We start from the raw sequence: 18,788 nt of genomic DNA on the forward strand, positions 1-18,788 counted from the left end.
TAAAACTTAATTTCAGAAACTGTTCTAAAATTGCACCAATTCAAGCTAAAATGAAATGTACTTTATTTGAAAGAAGTCTATTGAAGTTCTTAAAAATAAAATACAACTGGTGGACTAGCTAAGTTGCAATGCAGATATTTTCTGATGATCAGCTTGTCTCATTCTAATCAGCTCTGCACTAACAGTTTTGATTAGAATACTTGTCCTGGTGGAGTGGGAAGAACTGTGGTCTGTGTCTGTGCAGAAGTGTGCACTGATGTCCTTTTGGCATGTGCTATGCTCTAATGCATGTAAAAATCATGAGTAACTCCTTGATTGAGTCTTGTTTTACACCCCTTTGGGGTTCATATAATATGGAATGTTTGTTTCATAATCTTTGCAAAAAATAGTGTTGTCCAGAAAGTCATACACCTGTTCATTTTAAGTACAGTAGGGTTGGTGGTTTCCAACAATTATTAAGCAAAGTCTAATGTAGTCAAGCATTGTTGTGGGGGGAGACCTCAAGCAGGCCTATTCTTTTGCATAACTTTGGCTGAATATGAGCTTGAGATGTGTTTTATTTATGACTGATGCTGAAGAATGGTAGTATCTCCTGATTGTCAAATTTAAAATGGAATTTCTGCATGCTTAGCAGGAACTTGAACCCAGTCCACCCCTGAGGCAACTGGAAGACCATAAAAGGGTATGTAATCTTGAGTCTTGTGTGTCCAGAGCTAATGATCAAAACTCCCCCCTCAGCCACAGACCGTGATGTAAAGACAGTTTTTATTGTCATTGATACTGTTAAAACATTTATTGGCTCAGGACCAATCACAGTCTTTTACGTGAGAAACTAACTGGCAGTTCTGCCTATGTTCTACCTGATCAGAGCACTGTTCCCAGCCACGCTCCAAATAATGACTAAGTAAGCTTTTCACGTCCTCCCCTTTCCTGTGGTGGCTTTCTACTTGAAGTAGAGTCTAAAAAACTTTTTTTTCTGTAATAGCTGATGATTGTTATAGATAACTTAAACCCAAAAGTATAGTGAAAGCAGTTCTTAATTATACTGCCCAGTTACAAAGGCTGCTAATGTTTTCATATTTCCTTCAACCACTTTTTTATACATGGGAACGTGTATCCCCATAAACACTGGTTAATCCCATCATGAGTGGGATTATTTTAAGTGCACAGATTTTGTGCCCTGCTTTTGTGATTTAATGTTGTATCTGAGCCTGTTTTTTCTTTATTTTTGAAAGTCTTTGGAAGTTTACTGCTGTTTGAAGTTCCTCAAATGAACAAGAGGTTTGTAATTTTTTCCTTTCAAAAGGAAGTGAACAAATGTGTGCATCTTTAAATAGATTCCTAAAAGAGGAATTCCTAGGTTAATGGATAGGCACAGTATTGCTGTGCTCATTATTGATTGCCAATCCATTTTCTAGAAGGTCATATAAATCATGCTCATGGAGATCAGCCTTGATTTACCTATTTTGGGATGATAACCAAGTATCCTGGTTTTCTGAGAGCTAGTTATAAGCTGGTACTGTGCTAAGACTTTTACAAATGTTTACTCCTCCTTTTTTATTAATGCTTACATTGACCCAATGACTTTCCTCCCCATTTTACAGACGAGAAAATTGAGACAGCAAAATTAAACACCTTGCCCAAGGTCAAGGAGATAGAAAACAGTCATTTTGAGGACTGCCTTATAGTCATCTGTGTCCTGGAGAATTTATGCCTGAGATTAATGGGGTGCTTGATGTATCTTTCTTCTGCTCACACACCCCAACCCTCACCTGGTCCAGCACATTTCAGATCCTTTCTGTTCTCTTGTTTTGATAGAGAAATAAACTCTGACGCTATGACTAGAGAATTGCTGCTAGGCAGTTTGGATTTAGGCAAAATGCAAAGCACAGTACTGTAGCCCTTCCCCAAAGACACTCTGCATTCTTGTTTTTTTGGGAGGGTACTGGGGATCAAACTCACAACCTCACGCTTGCCAGATAGGCGCTTGTGCTGCTGAGCTGTATCTCTGGCCTGACACCCTGCATTCTTGTGTTTTCTGTCCTTAAGGGCCCCTAAAGAACTATCCCAGGTGTTAGAAGTTACTGACAAGGGCACACAGCTCTCCCTCATGGCCTAAGCCCTCAGGGACTCAAGTGTTGAAAATGGTGGATTTAGAAACAGTATCAGCTGTGTGATTTAGGGCAAATTATTGAATCTCACTATGCCTTACTTTCTTCTGCTATAAAATGGAGATGATATTTGTTATGCTGAGTGATCTCATAAAGTATTGAGCATAATTGCTCAAATATAGTTAAAGAATTCTGTTACTGTATTGTAGTCATCTTGCAGTTTGAAATGCCCACGTGATTTTGTAGACAACAGGAGTAGGAAAAGAAAGGTATTTTTAAATCCAGCTGCTACCTTAGTGCTGACTAAGGTGTGAGAGACTCACTGCTCATGTGAGAGGGTGATCGTGCTTGAAGCACATGATCTTTAAGTAGCTGAAACCTGGGAAACCAAAGTCACTACCCTGTTGTTGGTATGTGGCACTGTTAACTCCTTAGTGTCTTGCTCAAAATGTGGCTATATTCCCAGCCAGCGCATGAATCGCTATTTACTTGGTATGAATGAACTAGTAGTGGAGAGCCAGAATAGGAACTTGCTGTCATTATTCCGTATCACTGGTCTACCAGTTGTCACTGTTTTTACATGACATTGGCAGTGAAACTTTCTTTGCCTTTTTGTTTTCTCAAAATTAGGTAATACTGGGCTTGGGATTTAGCTCAGCAGCGTAAGTGCCTTACTTCCAACTGCGTGGTCATGAGTTTGATCCCTGGTACCAAACAAAAAAACAAAATTAGGTAATATTATGAGTACCAGAGACAAACATCTGATATTGTTTGCACACTGCGGGTGTAAACTACTGGGGATAAAACTGGCATCATTTTTAAAAAGTGGTCGCACAGGCAGTGCTGAAACAGTGACGTTATTTGAGAAGCCATTTTCCCCCTTCTCTGCAATCAGATTTCTTCCTGGTACATCACGAACAGCATAGTGCTGTTGGGTAATTTATGTCATGATTAGAAAGGCTTTTGTCTTAAGATTTTAATTTTTCCTAAGTTAAACCAATGGCTCAGAACAACAGAATTTCCATAGAATCTTAAGTGTTCACGCTAGTATTTGCATAACTTTTGATAAGGCTTATCCATTTTTCTCTTCCAGTCCTCTTCTACCTAAAATTCTTAATCTTTATACTTTAAAAAATCTTATTTCTTATTTAAAGAAAAACGAGTCCAAATTGCTCTGCTTTCCCCTCCAGTTTGTTAAATGTATGTACAGAGGAGGTGAGATGAGGATGTGCCAAAAACCAGACAATTAAAAGGGAAATAAAGTTTGTAGGAGAGAGGAAAAAAGAGAGAGGGAGGGAGGGAGAGAGAGAAAGTGTGTGAGTGTGTGTGTGAATGTGTGTGTGTTGGGGGGGTTCCCCCCTTTTCTTCCCATAATGAGCACATTTTGTGATCATTCTTATGGGAGAAAATGTACCATTTGAAGCATCAGTTGCTATAGAAACTGCTAGGATTTTTCTGTTGAAAGCAAAGCAGAATGGTAATGTGTGATCCCTCTGTATCTTCAGTTTGGCATCCAGGCTGCATAAACGTGGACTTCCTTACTGCAGTCCTCCTGCTTCTTTCTTTATCTCCTGCTGGCTGGATTGCAAACTGAAAAAGGCCTTGCTCTTTACCTTCCAACCTCAAGGAGGGAAAAGAAAAACAACCACCAGGAGTGAAAATCTAATGGAGTTACACTCGCCCTGAATGGTATTGTGGGGCGAAGGCCCAGGGATGAGTCTTTGGTAACCGGTCCCCGTCAGACTGCCTTAGACTGGACCCTTCATCCCTGTGGTCTCCCACACTCTGCTCTGAATGGGGCCATGAGCCATCGCTGTGGCTGCAGATCACAGGTCTCAAGACAGCTTTCAATTTCCTCATGGTGTCAGAGGGGAACCATGGGTTTCTGCCACCTGTGCCTCTTGCTGTAACTTACTCTTAACTCAGAAGTTCAACAGATGAATCATAGTATGTTAAAAAGGAAATAATATTTACCCTGTTACAGTTAACATGGAGCTAACCCCCCACACATACTTCTCAGTAATTTTCCTTGAAAGTTCATTTAAAATTTACATTTGTCTAATGAAACAACATTTAAAATTCCCAATTTCTCAGTGACTGCTTTGGAGAAATGTTGATGTGTTCACCCTGGTGCCTGAGAGTGGGACAGTATTGAAGCTGTATCTTTATATGGAAATGGTGTTTTCGGAAACTTTTTCCCTGGCAAGAAGTTCACTTTAAAAGTGCTTAAAACATTACAAGTAACTTTCTCATTGGATGCATCCTTATAACTTTGCATTTACCATCAGTCCAGGAGGGAAATGAGTTTCATAAACTGACAGAAGGAAACTACAGTGTGGGTAGAATGGAGAAGAGAAAATTCGGATCTCATTCATTTCCTGGACATTTATTTAAAAATCCTAGTCCCTCCTTCAGTCATCTTCCTCCCTCACCTGTTGGCTCATTCCATTTTGTTCTGTGAAGTCTTTGACTAGCATCAGTTAACAAGGAGATACATTTGCAGGATTGCCCTGAATCTTCATACGATTTTGATTGTGGGCAGTATTCTTATATTTTTTTCTCTCCGTCTTTCTTGGCTTTCCTGCCTCCCTTGAGAGGCCTCCACCTCCTGTCTGCTCCCCCCCAGCCTGTTTTACAAACACCTCACTTGAAGTCTCCAGACCTGTTTTCAGAGCTTATTAAACCATCACTTGAAATTCTGCTGACTCACGTTAGAGTTGCAGTCCCTTCAGAAGAACTCGTGAGCCTCCATTTTAGAGACCTGCTAAACTGCAGCACCTGTCTCACTTGACCTCTCTTGCGCATGCAGCCGAGGAGCTGTGTGACTTACTCCTGTACCCCTGGGAAGCAACCCGTAAACATAAAGCCTCCGAATTAGAAATCTGCAGACTAGGAGTTGGTCTGGGAGTGCCTTAGAGCAAACTGTAAATGTGATAGAGCTGAGAATAGATCCAGCTTCTGTGTGCTGGCTTGCAGATGCACCCTATTGTAGTGACAAAAATCAATATTTTTGGCTAGAATTTACAAGTTATTATATTCCCAGTCCAATAATCCTTCAGTATATTTTTAGGACTTTTATAATGGAAAAGGAGTCAAAAGAGTTTTGATAACCCCCCTTTGTAATACAGTTTTACCAACTGTCCTTTCCTATTCTGATCTTATTTATATTCTTCTTTATTACTTCTCTTTTATTATTTTAAATCAAATTCCAAACATTTCATTTTGTCTGTTATGCTTGTTTTGATTGACACATTTGGTATCAGCCACTAATTTGTGTCCTGTCATATTTTCACCTGCACATTTGGCCTGTTGACTATCTTATTAAGAAGGCTTATTGGTGGCTTATTTAGCATTATGTCAGATTATACTCTCTTACATCTTAATTATTTTTTATAGCAGAAATTATACGCTCTTACTTTTATATCTTAATATTTTCTTGGATCCTGAGGAATAGATTCCATTCTCGGAGTTAGTTTGATATTGCTATGAGAAATCTGACCTGTAAAATTTTCATCTTGTCCACATTTCATTACTTTTGCTCAAAGGACTTTTTCTTTGTTGTTGTTGTTATTGTTAGTTGTCCATCAGGGTTACTTTTTTATGTTTATAAGTGTGTGAGTGGCTACTTCAGATATTAAATATTCTAGATCAGCAGCATTTTTTAAAACATGATCTGGTTTTCTGAGAAAATATTGAGGCCAACTTCAAAAGTTTTCAAATGCTCATATTAATAATTAATTTTCACTAAGTGAAAATTAGCCAATTATACCTTAGTACTCCTGTGGTTTTTTTTTTAACATTAGTTGCTCATTTATGCATTAAATTCAGAACCTGATTTCATTATCCTGTTTAAATTAAGGGTGAGGCGCTCAGACAAATTTTGGTCAACCGTTACTATGGGAACATCAGACCTTCAGGAAGAAGAGAGAGCCTTACCAGCTTTGGCAATGGCCCGCTGTCACCTGGAGGACCCAGCAAGCCTGGGGGAGGAGGTAGGCCATATGCTCTGCTAATCTACTTCATGTGTGAATCAAGTGTGTCACATGACACTGCATGTTTCTGTTTAATAGCTTGAAACTTAGATGATTTATGTTGTAAGTGTGCTTTTTATAGCAACTAGTTTTAATTTTGGTTGACCATCAATTTTTTTCATGTCTGTGCTTATTTACCTGCAAAATACATTGCCCTGCTTGCTGTTAAATACTGGCTAAGCGTTTTGTGCCTCTTTCCCACGCAGTGATCCTCTTGGTTATATTTGAATGATTCAAGGAACTAGACTTTATTGTACAATTTCCTGTGGTCATCAGAGTTGTGTCTTCCCATAAAGTGATGAGGATGTTGGTAGCCAGGATGGTGAAAGGTGCCATTTGTTAGGTACTTACTTAGTGTAGGGGACTTTTCCAAACACTTTGCACCCTTTATCTTAGTTCAACTTCCAAGTCACCAGCTATTTGGGTAGTTATTGTTACTATTCCGGTTAAACAAAGGAGAGGAAGCAAATTTCATATCGTAATGCTTGAAAACATCTTTAAAAGTATTTCAAATTATTTTTTGTACCAGGAACCTAATTCTTGCCCCCAAATTATCTTAAGTATAATTATGGGCAAAAGTTGCAAAAATATTGAACTGCATAATGGGTTTTACTGAGTGTGGATTTTTAAGGAAATTGATAGCTCAGGGCTCAGATCACAAATACAAGTTACATGATTGCATCTTGTGATTGTGGGGCAGCTTCAGATCCTTGGTAGATTTCATGCATAGCGCACAGCTATTTAGTGTTTAATAAATTTGTCTTACCAACATTTGGGAAAGGAGCCTGAATTTCTCACCAGATAGAAATTTGAAATATATCTGCTCAATTCGTGGAGCTGTGCAGGCTTCCATGAAGATGCAATTCTCAGGGCATCCCAAAAACAGGAACTCAGCTTTTCACATTCAAAAGTCCCCGGTAATTCTCACGTAAAGTTCCTCGTACATGTCAAAACTGTTTATCTTTGCTTTGTATTGTGGAGACTTTAAAAAAATACGTGAGACCTTTGAGAGACATCACGAGAGGGACATGCATCAAGAGAAATTTTGCTTTAAGAAGTAGAAATGTGCCACCTACTTTCTATCTTGTACTGTAGATGGAAGGGGCCAAAACTATAGAAAAGCACTTTGCAGGAAAGGTTGATAGATCATTTTCTGGTTTTTGAAATGGATCAGCCTATTTATCCATGTGCTTTAATGTTTCCATTGCTGCCAATTAAATGGAAGACATGTTCTTAAATACATAAATGCATGCTTTTCAAACATGATCAGAATCTGTTCCTCTGAATGACATAGAAGGTCGCTTAAACATACTCATCCTATCTGAAGCCCTATGAAGATGAGATTTTCATATGTTCTGTCCACACATATCCTTAGCTCTTGACTCCATGCCAAGTGCTGAGTAACTGGTAAATGAATGGATAGGCATATGTGAGAGGGTAAATTTACAGTTAGTATACATTTTTAGAAAAGAGGACTTTAGTGATCATTAGAGATTGTGCTTTCTTAGGAATATTGTAAGAACTGATTGTTTGACTTGTTTCTTGAACCAGTTCTTAATATTTCTTTCCAAGTGATTGTGTTTTAATATAAGGGAGATGTTAGCTGCATGACTTTGGGTCATTTGAAGGAAACATCATAACCCTTCCATTTTTATCTGCCTGAGTTCAATGTCATCTCTTCTATTTACAAGCTGAGTGTTCTTGGACAATAATTTTGTCTGTCTGTGTTAATAATCAATACTTTCCTTGCAGAGTTGTAGGGGTTACAACAGGTAAAGCAAGTAATTTTTAATGCATAAAAATGTTGGTTCACAGTGAATATGCAAAAATGTTAACTGTTGTCCTTATGCTTAGTAAGAATAATGTTCTGTCTTAGGAGGCAGCTCTGGGTCCAGCTCCATGAGTAGGGGTGAGATGAGCCTGGCAGAGGTTCAGTGTCATCTGGACAAAGAGGGAGCCTCCAATCTGGTTATTGACCTCATAATGAATGCCACCAGTGACCGGGTGTTCCATGAAAGCATTCTCTTGGCCATTGCCCTTCTGGAGGGAGGCAACACAACCATCCAGGTAAGAAGCAGTTTGACAGTTGATACAAATGTGCCAAGAGTTTGTTCTGGGAAGCAGGAACCTGGAAGATTCTAAAACATGCACGGGAGAACACTCATTCTGATCCCTTTCTGGGACTATTCAGTCATTTTAGGCAGACATGGTTCCAAAACCTGGGCTATGGTGGAAAACTGATGTAACATTGCACATGTTCAAAGAAAATTGGCCTAGAGTCTTGGGCATAGTAGGTATTCCACAGTATTTGTTGAAATAATAATTTCATAAAGTTTATAATTTTTACTCAGGAATATAGAGGCTCTCATCACTGAATAACTAGAAGAGAATTTGTACTATATGTACTATGTAGAAAATTTAATTTATATCTATAGATGCTGCAGCTCTTGTATACTATAGATTTCTCTCCTTTTAACTGAAAGTTCAGTAAACTCAAGCCATTTGGAACTAGTAAGAAAAAGCCACACTAAGTCAAAGATAAGCAATCCTTGTTAGTTTTAAAATAATACTAAAAACTAGGAATTTGGGCTGAGGATAAAGCCCAATGGCACAGTGCCTGCTTGGCAAGCACAAGGTCATGAGTTCAATCCCTGGTACAAAAAAAAAAAAAAAAAAAAACCTAGAAATTTGGTAGAAATCTGTGGGAAACCAACTTGATTATTATATAACTAATAGGACTTTTAAGAAGTAAGGACTTGCTTTTTTTTAAGCGCTGGGTTCTTGCTGTGTTCCCTCACACCGGCCTGAAACTCCTGAATTCAAGTGATTGAATCTTACGTTTCAGCCTCCTGAGGTGAACTACAGTCACCTGCTACTGTGCTGAACTAGAAGTGGCATTTAAAATTATTCCTTTAAATATTGTAACTTCCCCTTTTTCATGCCCTTGTCTTCATTGGCTCTTTGAATGGGGTTTAATTGTATGTGTGTGTGTATAAATGAGTACATACATATATTTTATGGCTATATAATTTATGTAAGATTCAGACTTCTGTTTATATTTGACCTGACTTATTCTTAGGCTTAGAATTCACTATTTAGAATATTGAAATTCTTTGTGCAAATCAGAAAAGGGTGTTCTTCCTGTTGCAGATGCCCCCTAGGCCAAGATACCTGGCTTGGCAAGGTAGGACAGGTTAGGTTTCAGGCTCATTGACGGTCCTAGTTGGGCACTTGCACAACCTGTACCTTGGCCCTTTCTTCTTACCCTCCACATTTGCCACAGCACATACTTTTGAAGTTTGTTATTATGCATTGCACTAAGTTGAGCTTTATGACAACGAGTTAGTCATTTGTTCCAATGGCAGAGTCTATAGTTTAAGTTGTTACAGGGACATGTTGGGTTGCAACATGTGAGAGTTGCTGTTTGATTTTGTCACACGTGAGTCTGACTGTGAGAGAGACTGGGTGCTGCAGTCCAGTTGGGATATTGTGTTCCATTTGCTGTGTTCATGGTGTCTGGGTTTGTATGTTGGAATAGAAACAGTGCTAAATGTTCTTCACCTCTGAACAGCAGAATTTCCTGTGACTAGATGAATTGAACTAAATATTCATTGAGCACTTTCTTTTTATCTGTTGCTTTGCTGGGGGATATAGGGTAGTGAGGTTTCTAGACATGGGAGCCAGTCAATCCATTAAAATTTTCTCCAGACATAGCAAGTGTGAAAAATGAGGAAGGTGTATTGAATTTCCTCATAAACCACTATATTTGATGAACATCTGAGCATTTTATCCTGAGATTATGTATCTCCAATTTTTTATTTTTAGCTCTAGTGTGTTTGCATTAAGGAAATGCTGTTGATGGAAATACCCCCTTCATTTGGCCAAATAAGAAGCCTTAGATCATCCATTCTCTTATCCAAATTTCAGAAAAATTTTACTAATTTGATAAATACTAGAATTCTAGAAGTTCAGTGTTACGAAATTGAGTATCTAGCAAGGATATAAGGATACAAGGTGATGTACAGAGAAAGCTACATATCGAGAATAATGTCTAATGCCATCCAAGGAATAGAAATGATTCACTGGAGTAGCCTAAGAAGTAGCAACATCTGTGTGAGGAGTTTGTGAAAACGCTTTTGATGAATGTACTTTGAAGAATGGATACAGTTCTGTGAAGTCGAAATTAGGCCTGGAGCCTTCAGAATGAGGAGAGATGTTCACATTCTGTACAAACCAAGGCCTAGAGGAGAGGAAACGGTGGTGCTCACAGCAGGGATTAGGTCTTTCAGGCTGAAGAACATTGTCCTAGAGAGGGAACAGGGCCCACAGTGGGGCTGGCATTTATGTGCAAAGACAGTGCAGTAGTGTCAGGGGCCTTGGAGGTGTGACACAGGACTGATAACCTGAGGGAAGTGGGGTCCAGAAGGGGCAGTCAGTAATTTAAAAAGTTAATTTGTAAAGTAGCAGACATGTAGGATCAACATGTCTCTATCTAATGTTCAACATAAGGACTATAGGTAAATAAAATTGGACTGTGTATGGAATTCATGTAAAAAGAATAGATTTTAGCTGCACAAAAACAAACCAACAAAAATAAAGGGTAACTGTGTGAGATGAGGGACAGTGAATTTATTTCACTGCAATAATCCTTTACTGAATATGTTATCTCATGATACCATGTTGTATATCTTAAATATACACAATAATTTTTTTTTCATAAAACTAGCAGTATTTTAGAGAAGTAGCAAGAGCCTGAGCTCCAGATGAGTCTCTGGTGACAGAGGTCAAAATTTGATTACGTTATACAGACGATATTTTGTAGGGAGGCACATGAGGGGGTTCTTTGGGTCCTGGGAGAACAGCTCCATCTTGACTGATGGTTTGTATGAGTGTATATTTGCTTATACACTGAGCCATACTTGCAGAGTTGATGTGCTTTACTGTACCTGAGTGGTACCTCAGTTGAAAAAAAGACAAAAAATAGGTGAAGATATGAGAGCTTGGGCTCTGTCAGGATGTTTGGGAAAGTGAAGGAGACAGAATAATCAGACTGACCTGCGGAGGCCCGGTGCCTACCCATTGACACTTGACTGCCTGCTGGCCAAAATGGTATCTGACTGGGCCAGGAGATGAGAATGTCAGAGATCATACCTGAGGCTTTAGAGGCCTCATGTCTTGGGGGTGAGTAGGCATCTGAAAACACCACTAACTAAGAAATAAGGAAGTAGAGCAGCTTGTAGGGGCTGAGTCCATCAACACCAAAGCTCCCTGGGGAGATAAAGTCCGGGGTTCTGGCGAGATGCGTGTGTTTCACAGTGTACCTTTGATGGTGGTGGCAAGGCACACAGAAGCTGTTATTCCTTCAAGTTCTTTATCCTGTTATTAGTTTTATGTTTTGGCACATTTATGCCTCATATGCTCAGGCTCCAGATAAAATATCACAGGGAGCTATAGGAATGGAACCACTTCCTGTCCAGGAAGCCGGGGTGCTCATCTCAGGGGACCTGAATATGGTGACCTGTGGGGGCCTTGCCAGAATGGGAATGCTCTTGCTCCCACCATCCCAGAATCCATCAGTGACATCTGGCAGGGGCCAACATGACCTGCTGCGTCATAGAGGCCTGTGATTCCAGGAAAATGTCGTCTGGTCTAGAGTTGACTTGTGACATCTCCCTTGGCTCTGAGCTGCTTTCTCTGGAGAAAATGATCTGGAACATATCTGAGGCCAGTTGAGGACAGGAATTCCAAAGCCCCAGGGAGGGTGATTCAGAGTTTCGCTGTGCAGTGGATAAGCTGGCTTAAAGGGATAAGTGGCCAGCTGAGTGGTAGGCCTGGCTTTGGATAAGACTGTAGTGGGGCTGATAATGATTGCTGAAATGCTGTTATCCATCAAAGGTAGGGTTGTTTCACCTGGAACTCATTGCTCATTATCACTTCCTGTTCATTCAGCATGACGTGTACCACGTAGGAAGGAAATGAGTCTGTGGTCAAGTCGGCTTCCTGAGATTTCTTCTTTCCAAGGACAACTACAGGGGAGCAGGCAAGGCTGCGTAGTTCTAGAACGGTACTGACTGTCCAGAGAGAGGTGTGCAGGCAGCCCTTGGAGTTAACAGCACCTCTCAGGGTTTGGTACATGCGTCTTAAGGAGAGGAAGAGAAATGAGACCAGCTTTCAAATTGAGTTTTGTTTGAGATTAAGGAATCTACCTCTAGGTTTCTGTCCCTAGGCTATCAAGTATGAGGAAAAGGTGGGCTTCTGGGTTCCTTAGTAACTTTGGGACATTTCAGCAGTCAGTAGATACTTCCCAAGGAATCTTAGAGTTCAGTAATGTAGGGTGGCTGGTTCCACTTATGGAACCTTTCTTGGCTTATGAAAATAACTACTAGAAATAATGGTGATTGAACAGGCAAACCGTAGTATGGAGAAACAGTACTTAGCAGTTAAAAGGAACAGATTATTCATAAATGCATTAGTCACAAATAGTGACATAAGTATGTATGGTTCTATTTATATGGTGTTTAGTTAAGAGAAGACTAAGGATGGAGAATAGATCAACACTCAGTTTAGGGGTAAGAGGAGAATTCGACTCTAAAGTAGTAACATAAGGGGTATTGTAAGTGATGGGTTAATTTGCACGTCCTGCTTTGGGTAGTAGTCACACAAATTCACATATGTGAAAATCAACACAACTGAATGCCAAAATGAATTTTAGTGTGTGATAATTTTGGGAAGTAAAAATTTATTGAGTGTTAATTTTGTGTCAAAAATTATGTGTAACTACTTTTCATGTATCTTCTTACTTAATCCTATGGCACCTCTATTAGATAGGTGCCATACTTAACCATTCTGTAGCTTAAGAAACTAAAACTCATATTACTTTTGGAACTTGCCTAAAATTGATACAAAAAGTAAGTAGCAAAACTATGTCTTGAACCAAGACAATTTTATACTCCATATTCTCCCTTCATTTTTTGGATTGATGCTTCAGGATGATTTGAGGAAGAAAGGCAGGTGCCTTTCTAAAGAAAACAGATGACTTGATTCCTTTTCACAAAGTGAATCTTTGTCATCTCCAGAGACAGAGGCATAGGTTGGTTGGGCATGAGTTCATGGCTGGACAGTTCAGTAGGAAAATAAGCGTGACTGGTACCTAACTTCATTTTGCCTGGTGGGTTACTTTTTAAGAAGTCCTTTTTTGTCAAGATACTGCATTTGGATGTCGCCAGTGCCCTCTGAGGTATGGTGGACATGCATTATGTCCATTGTAGAGATGAGGAAACAGACTCAAAGGCTACAACTTAAAACTGCAGAGCTAGACCCATGCTAAACATTTTACACTTCTTTCCTTCCCAACCTCCCCATGCCCATTTTTAGTTTTCTGTCACAGAGTGAACACTTAAGACCTTAAAGGATGAACACAGTCACCATTTTGTTACTTGTCAGTATTCTGTGGGAATGGAACTCAGGTGGTGGTTCCTTTGTTCCATGTGGTTTTGGCAGCTTTCAGGGGTTTGATTGGACTGGAGTAGTCAGGATGGCACATGTAGAACTGTGCACTCTGCAGGAAATCATCTGGAGCAACTATCTAGAGTGTGTTGATTCTCTATGTGATCTGGGCTTTCTAACGCATCATGGCTGGGTTCTGTGAATAGTGTTTTAAAAAGCTGAAAGTAGACGTTCCCACTCCTTTTAAAGCCTGGGTTTAGAATCTCTAAAATATCACTTTTGTCATATTCAGTTGGTCAACGCCAATCATGAGGCCAGCCCTGAATCAAAGAAAGGGGAGAAAAGTTCTTCCTCTCTTTGTGTGTTGCATATGTGGATTAAAAGAGCAAGGGAATTGTTGGAGAGCACTGCGTGCTGGGGGAGCCAGTTAAAATTGGTTGTACACATACTGTGTGTCAGTCAAGCCCCTGAGCTAGGTGAAAAGACACCACTGTCTCTGGTACTGAGGAGACTGTTGACCCAAGTTGTCACCTTATGGGTGGCACGTAAAGATGCAGTCCTGTTTGAGGATAAGAGTTCAGCGCTCAAGAAATTCCAAGTTTCCCTGCCTAGAACCTGAAGGATTTAATTCATAAGAAACCAAAAATAATGGCAAAGCATCACTTTCTGGGCACCACCATGAAAAGAACTGCCTCCTTTCTCCTGAAACCTGATCATCTGTGGCATAATCACCTGACATCCCAAAATATCTGAAAGCCAGATTGAGAGTGTGTTCCAGCGTGACATAATAAATGCTAAGGAACAGTGTCTCTGAAGTTCCCAGTATCTTCTGTCCCTTCCTTGGCTTCTCTGATGGTGGTGACCTCTGAGCATGGTTCTTATTACCACAGTGCTCCTAGCTGGCACCTTGAGAGCAGCTCAGGGTTTTGTCATACCCTCTGCTCAAAGAAATAGGAAGATGGTGTCACAGGCCCTTTGATTCTCCAGAAATAGGTGACACGTTGTCAGGCAGTGGGATCAAACTCATATTGAAAAGTGCTTCCTGCTTCTTTGTCCCCCGCTCTGGTAACACCCCGCTTCCTGCTATCCCTCAGAAGAAGTATTTCCTTTCTGCTCAATGTTTTGTAGCAAGTAGGAAACTATAAAATAAGCATTTGCTTATGAATTAATTTTTGGCACACACAGGGCTCAGCAAGCCTCATGGCACTTTATATCCGTCCTTCGAGTCCCTGCCAATTTCTGTGTTCCTTCCTCCTAAGATGTTCCCACCCGCACGGGGGAAGCTCCCTGCACTTCCTCTTCCCTGCAGGAGCCAGGGCTTGTCCTTACCTGGACGGAGCAGATGAAGAGAGTCTTTCTTTGAACGTAAATAGCCTTGCTTGCCTTTCTTTCTTTCTTTTTTTCTTTCTTTCTTTCTTTCTTTCTTTCTTTCTTTCTTTCTTTCTTTCATACAGATGTTTTGTAATATATATGCCAACATGACTATAGAGAACTTCATAGCAAGCAAACTAAGAGGATAAATCATTTCTAAAAATTTTCTTGGACTACTTGCTTCTGGTTGTGGAAGCACAGTAAGTTTTGTATATCAAATGGCTTCCCACAGCTGTTCCATTGCCAAGGTCTAGGCTACAGACGCATCAGAAAAGAGTTTTCTTTTTTATACATACACAGCTAGAGGTGGAAAATGTGAGAAGTGCGCAGTCAGGAAACTGATTTGCAAATTCAGCTGAGAGAAATCCCTAGTGCAGGGAGCTTTTCCCCACTACTTTCTTGCTTCTTGAAGTTGGCCTCAGACGTGAGCCTGAGAGCCAGTGTTATGTATGACATCTTGCACCCCTTCCAGAATTGTAGAACTTAGTGTGGGAGGAATACACTGGTTTCTCTGCTTCTGACCTCAGTCAGCAGAGAGATGAGGTTGGAAAGGGTGATTTGATTTGATTTGCTTTTGCTGGCAGCAGAAGGCCAGCTTCAGAGGAGATCAGCCAAGGCTTGATAGGGCGGTCACCCTGAGGAGGAGGAAAAGATTGGTGTGCAAGCAGGTTACGTAAATGGGTGTTGTTTTTGGCAGGGAAGTCAGAAATGAATCACTTGTGAGTGGTGTTTTCTAACCTCAGGTTTTATCCATGTGGGAAAGAAGCTAGCCTGCCTCAGAGTCAGATGCAGCTCATGGGCCACAGCAGCCATTTACATTCAACTAAGGGGGATGCATGGCTGTTTCCAGAAGACCCCAAAGATCATGTTGTTCAGCTGAAACCGTGAGGGGTCTCAATGGTGAAGCTGGCACAGCTTGGCAGGAGGAAGGGTATTAGGGCTGCTTTGTTGGCCTCCTTTGAGAATTGGTGGCATAAAGATGGGGGATTTGGGTAAAGATACCCTAGAAAAGGCATCTGTCATGCAAAGAACCTAGTTTAGAACATTTGAGTTGCAATCCCAGCTCTGCCTCTGCCAGTCTTCACGTTGGAGTTCATTTTATCACTTATAAAGTAAGGGTTCAAAAAACATAGTCCTGGTGGCTGGGGATTTAGCTCAGCAGCATAAGCGCCTGCCTTGCAAGCAGGCAGTTGTGAGTTCGATCCCTGGTACCGATAAAAACGAAAAAGACAAGAAAAAAAAAAAAAAAAGTAGTCCCTTCATGATAGAATTGTTGAGAGGATTAATCAAAGAGCATGGCCTGTGTGACTGTGCAGCATGGAAGCTGACAGTGGAGTAGGGAAGGCACTGTTCCAGCCCTGCCTGTACCCTGAGTGCCAGCTCAGGCTTCTGGGCAAAAGTCCTTAACCCCTTTCTGTCCAGGTCCTCATCTGGACGGCAGACTGGTGATACTGCCTGCCTCAGAGGGCTGCTAGGATGGGTGAATATGGGATGTGTGAGAGCACTTCCTGAAAAGCTCTTAAAGTGCAGGGGCATTTATTTTTGTTGACTAATAAAATTGTTATTAAAGACCAGCTTCATTTGTTAAATTTGTTTTCTCTCAAAAACTCTACTTCTGATTTTTTGTTTGTTTGTTGTGGTTTTTCTTCTATCAAACTGGGAGATGGTTGAATTTCCTGTTGTTTTCACATTCCATTTAACGCCATTATATCCCTCTAGATGTGCATATATTTAACATAATTTTAGATTTCCTGGTTAGAAAACTTTATTGTGTTTGGTACATGTTACTTACACTGGTAGACATTCTGCATGAAGCAAAGTAGAAGGCAATCTCATCACTTTTTTGTGGTTTATCCCATGACTGAACCATCCTCCCTCACACACCTCCCTTCTTCTGATGCATTTAACATAAGCACACTACCCTTCTGACCATCCCCAGGAAATGGGAGTGTCACTGAACAAGGATCATTAGAATCATTGGCTTAAGCCCTGGCCTTGAAGTAAAAACTCAAAATTTAAAGCAGTTAACATTCTTGAGTACAATAGAATGTCCTGCAAAGTAAAGCGACAGTTTTTGCAGCTCTGTTCTGGGCACCTGTCTAAATGACAGTGGTTACTTGGGAACTACATGGATCTACTGGCACTCAGTTTTGCAATTTGAGACAAGACATTACTGCGGGAATTACCAGCCTCATTCATATGTGACTCATTCCCAATTGCACAGTCCCTTTGAGGTGGTCTCAGGGGACACTGTACATTCAGGCTTATGCATCTAGAAGGAATGAAAGCTCCATGTTACTTTCTAATGCCTTCCAGAAGAGAGGGGAGAGGGAAGAAGGGGAGATCTTTGGAAGGAGAATTTTAATCTCCTTCCTGCAGAACCTACAGGTTGGAATTCTTTTTTAAAAGATGTCTTCCAAGAAACCCTCAGATTTTCCACAGTCCCCAAAATTTGAATAAGGAGCAGAAAACATAAAGTCAGAGGAGTCTTGAAAGTAATTGTAAATTGAACCATCATTTTAGTTACCTTGTTGAATCCCTAGTAGGGCTAGATTTTTCTTCTGTCTTTCTCTTTCTTCAGGTTCAGTAAGAGGTCTGTGCCCTTCCTAAGTATCCTTAATGACTTCTGGGTATGAAATGTCTACTTCAAACTGCTGAACTGACATCAGATTCTCTTCTTAAGCTTCTTCTTCTCTCTGTGATATATATTCAGGGCTTGGTGATGTGATATATTTCAGGGCTTCTTAAGCTGGGATATATATTCAGGGCTCTTTAGCCCAAGAGCTGCATCCAGCCAGCACCTATATTTGTATAAAGCTTTATTGGAGCACTGCCACACGTCCTCTTGTACTGCTGCTTTGGTGCACAAGGGCAGAATTGAGTAGTTGCAACAGAGACCATGTGACCCCAACACCTAAGATGTTTACCATTTGATCTCTCAGAAAAATGTTTGCCAACCCTGGTTTGCTTAATCTTTAGTATCTAGATGTTAAGTTGCTTAAGGACTTACCCTCTTTTGTTCTGTGTTCTTCCCTATCTGTGAATGAACATTATAGGTTTTAGGTAAATACTCATCAGATGAGTGATATTCTGAGTTACAAGGTATTTTGGCCACACAGTTAGTAAGTGGAAATTCAGAGAAATAGAGGTTTCTTCTTTTTCTTGGCTTTTTTGGGGGGTTGAGGGAGTGGTCTATGGAGACAGATGCAGTTTATTTTTTGAAGACTTATTTTCTTCCTTTCCCATCTTTGTGTTCCACCACCCCTGCTTACCACATAGTTTCTGTAGTTTGGAAAGCAGGGAAAGACCTCATCCATGGGGAGCTCTGCATGTAGCTTGAGAGTCCAGCTACCTGGGATTCCAGACTTGTGGTCCATGAGCCCTCTCTGACCCTCCCAACCCACCGGTGTCACATTTTAAGGTTAGTTACTTGCTTGTGGCAGCATGTTCTGCTAGTACTGTGCCTCCCATAAAGATTTTTCTAGTTGGAACACATGGACTCCTTGAGGTGTATACAGTTACTTAAAATTCTGCAGTGCTAGAGTCTTATCTCCAGCCTATTTGTCTTTTTTTTTTCCTGCATATTTGAGTGATCTCATTTGCTCCCAAGGCTTCCAACTAACACTTATGTCAGCAACTCCCAAAGGTGGATTTCCTGGATGCACCTCTCTACATGTTTGTTTAGCTCCTTTTTGGGACTCTGCACTGTGTTAGTGCTAAGTTGGCATGACTCTGCTCACACTACCCTCCATTCCATTTTCCCTCTTGTATGTCATAACTTTGCCGGAAGACTCACCACTACCGGCCCTCCGGCCACCTAGCTAGAAAC

At 40.6% G+C, this 18,788-nt stretch overlaps 1 protein-coding gene across 1 annotated transcript in view; it reads left to right on the forward strand.

Annotated features, from left to right (window-relative positions):
• Itpr1 (inositol 1,4,5-trisphosphate receptor type 1) overlaps window positions 1-18,788 on the forward strand; it is a 329,142-nt gene that overhangs the window by 221,722 nt on the left and 88,632 nt on the right. The window contains exons 42-44 of the mRNA XM_063260287.1: window positions 635-682; window positions 5,971-6,103; window positions 8,019-8,209. Coding sequence (XP_063116357.1) covers window positions 635-682; window positions 5,971-6,103; window positions 8,019-8,209 — 372 coding nt within the window. The remainder of the gene's footprint in view (window positions 1-634; window positions 683-5,970; window positions 6,104-8,018; window positions 8,210-18,788) is intronic.

This window comes from Cavia porcellus, unplaced genomic scaffold (genome assembly GCF_034190915.1).
Source record: "Cavia porcellus strain 051 isolate PalLab524CR breed Dunkin Hartley unplaced genomic scaffold, mCavPor4.1 scaffold_13, whole genome shotgun sequence".
Classification (NCBI taxonomy): domain Eukaryota; kingdom Metazoa; phylum Chordata; class Mammalia; order Rodentia; family Caviidae; genus Cavia; species Cavia porcellus.